Source organism: Mytilinidion resinicola (genome assembly GCF_010093595.1).
Source record: "Mytilinidion resinicola strain CBS 304.34 unplaced genomic scaffold BDZ99scaffold_10, whole genome shotgun sequence".
NCBI classification, from domain to species: Eukaryota; Fungi; Ascomycota; class Dothideomycetes; order Mytilinidiales; family Mytilinidiaceae; genus Mytilinidion; species Mytilinidion resinicola.
The window spans coordinates 703576-712154 of NW_022985446.1; the positions used below are offsets into that span (position 1 = coordinate 703576).

General features: G+C 44.6%; 3 protein-coding genes across 3 annotated transcripts in view; all 3 read left to right on the top strand.

The window, feature by feature from the left end:
• BDZ99DRAFT_388358 (uncharacterized protein) overlaps positions 1–267 on the top strand; it is a gene marked incomplete at both ends in the record, with an annotated part of 2174 nt that extends 1907 nt beyond the window's left edge. Inside the window, one exon of the mRNA XM_033715566.1 lies at positions 54–267. Coding sequence (XP_033576446.1) covers positions 54–267 — 214 coding nt within the window. The remainder of the gene's footprint in view (positions 1–53) is intronic.
• Positions 268–351: 84 nt separating this feature from the next.
• BDZ99DRAFT_388424 (uncharacterized protein) lies at positions 352–561 on the top strand (the record flags this gene model as incomplete). The annotated part of the gene is made up of 2 exons (XM_033715571.1): positions 352–406; positions 461–561. Coding segments are annotated over 2 exons (156 nt in total), but the record flags the coding sequence as incomplete, so codon positions are not given.
• A 5035-nt stretch (positions 562–5596) lies between these two features.
• BDZ99DRAFT_571291 (NACHT-domain-containing protein) overlaps positions 5597–8579 on the top strand; it is a 4714-nt gene continuing 1731 nt past the window's right edge. The window contains exons 1-3 of the mRNA XM_033728076.1: positions 5597–6182; positions 6236–8221; positions 8277–8577. Coding sequence (XP_033576448.1) covers positions 5676–6182; positions 6236–8221; positions 8277–8577 — 2794 coding nt within the window. The 5' untranslated portion in view covers positions 5597–5675. The remainder of the gene's footprint in view (positions 6183–6235; positions 8222–8276; positions 8578–8579) is intronic.

Genomic DNA, 8579 nt, shown 5'->3' on the forward strand with positions numbered 1-8579 from the left:
GTGGAGTAATTCGGAATATTTGGCCTCGGTAGCGTGGTTGGGTGGGCCACTAGCTTGTGCGGGCCACTAACTTATAGATTACGTTATATCTTCCTTCTTAGAATACTCTTCTGCGATAGAGCGTTCGCACTATATAATCTAATATCTAAAGAAGAGTTAAGCAGGCTCTATATTCCACTAGGGCGTAATAAGCTACTATTACCCCTAAATAGGAAACTAGATAAAATCCCGGTGCTTCGGCAACCTATAAAAACCCTAAATAGCTAAACTATTTTAGAAGACTAGCCTCTTTAGTACTCTATATTACTGCCCTAGATTAAAATACTAGGCGAAATTATAGGGTTTACCTAAATTACCCGGCCCTATTTATTAAGATATAATAGAGGGAAGGCCTTTAATAAAAATAGTAAGCTTAGCCTAAGCGGTTATTAGCAAGACGTAATATTAATATAATATATAGGCAATATTAGTAAGGCTATACAAAACCTTATAATAACGCACCGCGATAGCCGGACGTTCTTAAAACACTATTTTTTGCGACGCATTACGGTAGATATATAAGCTATTATGCGAGGCATCGAGCCCTAAAATATATTAATGCGAGCATCTTGCACTATAAGTTGCTCGATTAATTTTTAACAGCTACAACGGCTTACTCTAGAACAATCTGTATTAGTAAATAATAATCCTAAAGTTTTTTACCTGCTCTAATAATAAAAGCAACTTAGGCGTAAACTTTAAAATCCTATAAAGTATCTAAAGTATATAAAGCTTAATCGCAAAATTAACTAGGAAAAGCAGCGCCAGTAAAATGCTTTTCTTAAGGATATTAAGGAACGCTGGAAGTATAAGCAACCTATACGTGATATTAAGCAGCAGCTTACCGGTATTAAAAGTAAAAATAAGGTTATTATAGTATAGCCTTAATATACTATACTTCTAGTATAGAAGAAGCTGGCTAATACTATTATAGCCCCGCCGGGAGTTAGTTTAGAAGTAGAGATATACCGGTATAATAGAGCTATTTAAGCTATTATAGAATATTATAGGGTTAAAAAGGGCAGAATACACCCTATTTAACTCTAACTATTAAGCGGTTATATTTTACCAGGCAAGAGTAAAGATAATACCTAGCTAGACTTATCTATATAAGTGCTGGAAGCAGCTAAGGTGTCTATATATAAGGAAATAAGACCGAGGATATATTTTATTTGCCTAGGTAACGAAAATCTACCTATAGAACTGCGCATATACTTATTTTATACCTTAGGCAATTTTAGTAAACATTTTAAGAGAAAGCACCTAGCAAATACTAGGAAAAGAGAATTTATTAGATATAATCTCTGCCAGGTTAACCTAAATAATAAAATATACTAGCAATAATATACTTATAAGGTGCACAGTACTATCTTATAAATCTGCGCTGCCTATTCTAGCTCCTTAGGCGCTGGTAATTCTAATATACTAGTGTTATAGAGCTTACCCTAGCTTACTATTAAAACTACTGCTTTTTTTCTCCCTTTTTTTTAAGTTTTTTTACTCCTCTAATTACTATAACACCTTAGTTTAGAGCGGATTCTAAAGGTAAATAAAAGAGTTCTTCTATACTAAGCTAAGACTTCTCTTATATACTTAACTTTCCTACTGCAACTTCCTTTATTCTTCCTACGCTTAGCAAACGCTTCTATATTTTACCTTCTTACGCCAGCTTTATATACTTTTTCTTAGCGGTCTCTTCTATTCTATCCTGCTATTCTGCCCTCTAACTTACTTTTAATACTAATATCCTTAACCCGGTTTAGCCTGCGTTAAACGCTAAGCTTTAACCTAACTTATTACTAATTAAGCGTTTAAATACAGTATAGGAATAGATCTAGTATAAGACTAGGAAAGTAATAAAGTAAAATTTATTTAAAAGGGGTAGCTAAGCAATAAAACTATCTTTAGATAAAAAGGCTTATAAAGTAGGTATAGGATAAAGCTAATTTATTATAATATTTTTTAAATAAATTTCACTTTCCTACCTTTATTTATTATAATTATATATGCGCTTTTATAATAATAAGTTAGGGGTTAAAGCTTGGCGTCTAACGCAGTATATTCCGTTATTACGTGTCTAGTTTTTTTTAGCCTGCGTTAGCGGATAACTTTCGACAGCCTATAAACAGTTTAACGTTTATTCTTATATTATAAGCCTTCCTTTATAATAAGCTAAATTAACGGTACTTTATTTTTATCGCAATCTGCACTTCTTACCTATATCTAAATTTCCTTATATTTAACTAGGTAAGTTAGATTTTGTAATTTAGCTATTTGCAGTCTTTTAGAATATTAAATAACGAAAAAATATATTAGTATTGCGGCGTTATTGCATAATTTATAGGGTGCCTTTTCTTAGGAGTATTATAAGGCGCATCTAATGCAGCTCCACTATCGACTTCCTATTAATCGTGGTAACTTAGCTATAGGTTAGTGGTATTATGCGTATAGACCTTATTAGTGCGTTGATAAGATAATATTAGCCCTATAACTGCTGTCCGAGGCTAATTAATACAGCGTGGCGACGCCGACCGGTACTTTCCGATCGAAAAGATAACAATCCTGGCTAGCGCCGAACGCCGTGTTAGTTTTAGACGTAATAAAACTTTTATATCAGCAGGCCAAGCCAATCCTATGGCTAGTAAGCCTGTGGCTGAATAGGCAACAGCGTAAGAACGCCCGCATAACAAGTCAGCGCTCGTATCTTCAACAAGCGTCCCATGATTTTTACCGTTGTTGCTCGGTAACATCTTTCTAAATCTACATAGATCTACGTAACTCAACATGTGCGACATCCAGATTAACGCCCCCCCTGTGTGGCGCAACACCCCCCGTGCCGCTGTCACGGTGACGATGTATCGGGCATTTGAACGCGAGATAGACAAGTATCAGATTCAAAGAAGGATAACTACGTGCTATTACCGTGGTTGGTTACAAGACGTCAAGATGCCGAGTTGAATTAGGGACGGCAGCCAGGCTATATACAAGACGAGAAAAGGGGCTCGCATATAGCGCGTGGCCCTAACAGAATCGGGAATCAGGTGGCAGGCGCGTGGCGCACGCGTGCGCACGTATGCGGGAACAAGGTGTCAGGGGATTAATGCTTAGAGGGAGGCCATGATTAATACCGTGACAGCCGCAACAAATTTATTGCTTCGGCATCTTGCTCTCTCCCTTGCGATCCAATTAAGTTATCGTTAGCCTACTATTATTCTTCAGACATTCCTCCCTAGGAAACTAGTGTGTAGCTAAAAAATTACGACGTTCTTGATTATACTGTCGATTATTCCTTTCAGAGCATCTGGAACGGCATTAGCTTTACACCCCTGCTGCACCATAGCTATCTCCCAAATTTCATATTTCGGAGTATTAAACCGATAGTTCTAGGATGAAAGAAGATATCTCTAAGCTTTGAGGCAATAGGCTCTTGGAAACATACATTCCGGATTTATCCGTGCGAAGGGGTCCGGAGTGTGTCTTGGCATGAGGGTTTTAGCGCACTTACGTAGGGAGGTATTAGATGTACTGTATTTTACGCTATAATTAAATGTCGCAGACCAAGGCATCAGCCGTGGAGGCCTGAGGCAAGAACTGCATTAATAAGCTTGCCATCAAAGCTATAACGTAGTCGGCAAGCTAGTGGGCCATGCAAGCTAGTGGGCCACCCAATTTTTGGTGCGATTTAGACCTTTTAGCACCCCAGTGTAACGGGTCGTCTTTTCTATACCTTCCAAGTGTCACACACTAAGGCAGGGTATAGGTCAAGTCGTCGTCGGGGTGCAATAGTCTTTAAAAGGTGAGGCAAGATCAATCTCAGGTATAAGACGGGGTTGTTACTTCCAATAGGTAGTATTAAAGTCTTGAGTTGAACACGAGGTTCCTATCTATGAAAAGGAGCGTCCTTATATATGAAAGCTCCGTCCTAAGAAACCTATGTGCTCGTTGTGCTCGTCTACGAGCCAGGTGAGCTAGCTCGTGCCTTCCTTCCACGAGTTCGTCGAGCCAGCTCGCTCCTGCTCGTTGCGAGCGCCCTCGAGCCGGCACGTGACCTCCTGTCTCGTGACGTCCCGTCGCCTAGATCGTTCCCATCCCCATTAGTCCGTGGGGGAATCCAGGATCCCTATACGTCCTACGCGTGACCCTCTTGGTCCCGTGACCTGTTCCTTTGTGATCAGTCTTATCTGCTCACTTGTCTCCGCGAGTGCCGCTGCGCTCGGGTGGTTCGTATTACGGGTTGTAACACCCAGCAATCTTAACAATCACAGAATATTCCAGGTTATGACTTAGGATAATGATATCCGTGGTTATTTTAATATCATCTGTTAATTTTTTAGATCTCTTGATATCCCTGTTTAGCCGCAGTAAAATGTTGCCTAGTTTTGGCCCCCAAAATCAAGTAATCCTACAATATAATAGGATTACGCTGCTATACTGCTCCAAACATTCTCTTAGCTATTAAAATGAGCTAGATAGTATATGCAATCTTAAAGCTATACTTTATATTTCGTGGTTGTTGAGATTGCTGGGGTGCTAAAAGGTCTAAATCGCACCAAAAATTGGGTGGCCCACTAGCTTGCATGGCCCACTAGCTTGCCGACTACGTTATAGAACGTCGGGCGGGGTAACCCGACCGACAAGAGACACCACACATACACAATCAATTATACTCTGCTGCTTGATGTAAGAGGAGAGTGCACAGCAGGGAGCTCGATAATGGAATGGGTAGTATTCGTATATTAGGAGACGAATCCTTAAGGAGTCGTGGTGCATGGCCTGGGGCTATATATATCCCGGCCTAAGCGAGCACGTGACTCGCAGAGGCCTCGCGGGCTATGCGCCTGCGCAGGCGGCTGCATGCATTGGAAAGGATGTATCTACATCCTGTCTAGTAGCTATATACTGTAGGTGCTCCGGTCACCTCACATCTAGTCGGAAGTAATTACCAATCTAGCTAGGACAAAATAACCCCGCATGTCTGACATAAGCATGATGGTGTAATTTACTTCTGTTATCCAGCAAGCCAAGCTTGTGGCTGTGAACTTGTGGCTGATTGGGGCCTTGTTAGCCCGCTCGAACGCAGCGTCACAGCTTAAGGAAGACCGTCATCTCATCCAAACATTGACCCGGTCGTTCCGTTAGGTATTCTTGTAGGGCTTCTAGCATGGGAGGAGTGATAGATCGAGACCGTCCGACGCCGTTTGGAGGCGCTTTGGTGTTGCCAAGGACGGAGGTTGGAGCGAATCGCGGTGACAGACCGGCTGGTGTAGCCTACATTTCTGGCTATTTCAGCATTAGTAGATGACTCACTGAGAATTTTTGCTTGGGTTTTCCTATGCTGCAAAGCTATGAGGTAAGGCGCCATGCTAGAACGTCTTTGTAACCTTGAGAAGCTGGCGCTGAGGCGTCTCTGCGGTTGGCCTTGGCATAACATAGTGGCCTGTGCACGTGAGAATCCATGCCTCCAAGCGGCCACAGTGCTGCCAAGGACCCTGACACGTCACAGATCTTGCAGCAGCTTGGCCGGCCGCGGCATACTGTTCCAGGTTGCTGCCTTTCAAATCTCTCGAACATAGAGGCACCGCGCTGTCACCTTTGGACTCGTCACTACTAGAATCTAACCAAAGATTTCTCATGCTATGGCATCTCTAAAGGAAAAAATTAAAGCTAAGCTCGGCAGAAAGAAACCAGCAACACCCCCGCTCGGCGAAGCCTCATCTACTTCCGTTACTCCACATGCATCGGTCGTTCTTAATCCTGCTACATCTCCGCCCAGCTTGCCAGAGCGACTATGGAACCAAGCATACGACCAGGCGAACGCCTTTGACCCGAACACCGTCGCCGCATACGAGACAATTCTGTCCGCCCGATTGATCCGGAAAGATGCAGACCCTGCAGACTCCTTACAAACTGCAGACCTCGCGTTGCAGCGGAACGAGATTGAGCAGGATCCAGAGAAGCGGCAGGCGCAGATGCGTCGGCTCGTCCAAGACGGCCTGCACAGGACGGAAAAGGATGCCAAGATGAAGCAGGGCATGGAAGACGGCATCCAGGCCGCCATGGCCGTGAAGGAGGTTGTCGACAGCGCGGTGCAGGCGTCGCCACAAGCGGCTCTCGCCTGGGTTGGCGTGTGCTTTGCGCTTGAGGTTGGTACTGCTGTTGTTAAGATAGCTATCTGGCGCTAATATGCTATTTTAAGATCTTGATGAACCCGCTCACCCAGGCGAGCTCCAACCGGCAAGGTATTACGTACGTCGTGTCAAGGATGGACTGGTACTGGAACATGTCTAGTCTGCTGCTAGACAAGAACACGACCGAAGCGCATTCGCAAGGCCTGCGAGGTGAGCTCGAGAAGAACATCATCCAGCTCTACGCAAAACTCCTGTTGTACCAGATGAAGAGCGTGTGTTACTATCATCGGCGACGGCTGTCTGTGTTAGCGCGGGATCTAGTCAAGCTAGAAAATTGGGACGGCGAGCTGAGCGACATACAAGCGGCAGAGGCGGCAGTGCAACAGGACTCAGAGCAGTACAATACAATGTCAATCCGGAATCGGCTTGGCGCTATTGCTGAGACGGCCGACTCGCAGAATGCTAAGCTCGACAGCATTAGCTCAGCAATTCAGAATCAGACCAGGCGGCAGGAGAGAATACACGAGACCGAAGCGGATAATAAGTGCCTAATAGACCTGTGTAGCACTAATCCTCGCGACGACAAGAAGCGCATTGAAGAGACCAAGGGCGGCCTGCTCAAGGACTCGTACCGCTGGGTCCTTGAAAACTCTGACTTCCAACAATGGCGCAATGACCCCCAGAGCCGGCTGCTGTGGGTTAAAGCCGATCCTGGAAAGGGCAAGACAATGCTGCTATGCGGGATCATCGACGAGCTGCAGAAGTCGATGGGCGCAACAGGTCTTCTTTCGCACTTCTTTTGCCAGGCCGCCGACCCGCGCATCAACAGCGCCACAGCTGTGCTGCGAGGCTTAGTGTACTTGCTGATCGAACAGCAGCCATTACTAATCTTGCATGTGCGCAAAAAGTACGACCATACAGGCAAAGCGCTATTCGAGGATGCGAACGCCTGGGTTGCCTTAGCCGAGATCTTCACACACATGCTGCATGACCCGAATTTAAATAGCACGTACCTCATTATCGACGCGCTCGACGAATGCGTTGCAGACTTACCAAGGCTGCTAAAATTTATCGCTGAGCAGTCGTCTATGTTATCTCGCGTCAAGTGGATTGTCTCAAGCCGCAACTGGCAGGAAATCGAGGAACATCTTGAAGGGGCGGGACACAAAGCGAAACTGTCACTTGAGCTTAACGCAGCATCCGTGTCTACGGCTGTCGGCATATTCATTAAGCATAAAGTGCTTCAGCTGGCAGAACGGAAGAAGTACAACGAGCGAACGCGAACTGCTGTGCTGGACTACCTTTCCTCAAATGCGAACGACACCTTCCTCTGGGTAGCGTTGGTCTGTCAAAATCTTGAGAAAATTTCTCGATTAGACACTGTTGCAAGACTTAACGAATTTCCACCTGGCCTTGACCCTATTTACGTGCGGATGATGCAACAGATAAGCAACTCGTACAACGCAAATCGCTGTAAACAGATCCTTGGCTTAATCGCGATAGTATACCGACCGATCACACTGCAAGAGCTTACTTCTCTTGTGGAGACACTCGATGATATAGCTGACAACCCAGAGTCGATAAGGGAGATCATTGGCCTTTGTGGCTCGTTTCTTTTTCTGCGAGAGAACACAGTTTACCTTGTGCATCAGTCAGCAAAGGACTTCCTATTGTCCAAGGCATTTAGTAAAATCTTTCCGTCTGGAATAGAAGAGGCTCACTACGTAATCTTCTCAAGATCTCTCCAGGTCATGTCTAGGACCCTGCAACGGGATATGTACGGCTTGGAAGCGTTACGACATCCTATCGAGGACGTCCAACAGCCAGATCCGGATCCGTTTGCAGCATCGCGCTACTCGTCTATCTACTGGGTTGATCATCTTTACGCCTCAAATCTTGCGTCTTCAGCGAGCTACAACAATGCATTACATAATGGAGGCATTGTTGACGTGTTTTTGCAGAAAAAGTTTCTCTACTGGCTAGAAGCTCTTAGTCTGTGTAAGAGCGTGCCGAAGGGTGTTGTTTCGGTAGAGAAATTATGGTTGTTAATCCAAGTAGGTTATAAAGAATTACTACAGTTTAGATAATCTTCATGCTAATATAAGGTAGAGAAGAGGAGATGCGAGTGCATTTACTGAGCTTGTCAAGGACGCGCATCGGTTTATTATGTATCACAAGGGAGCTATTGAGCATAGCGCTCTCCAGGCCTATGTATCTGCGCTGTTATTCAGTCCATTAAAGAGTTCGATAAGAAGGCATTTCCAGCATGAAGAGCCAGATTGGCTCACAATCAAGCCGGCAATGGGCGACGGCTGGAGCGCGTGCCTGCAGACGCTCGAGGGCCATAGCCATTCCGTCAACTCAGTGGCCTTCTCTCACGACTCGATGCGGCTGGCATCGGCGTCGTACGAC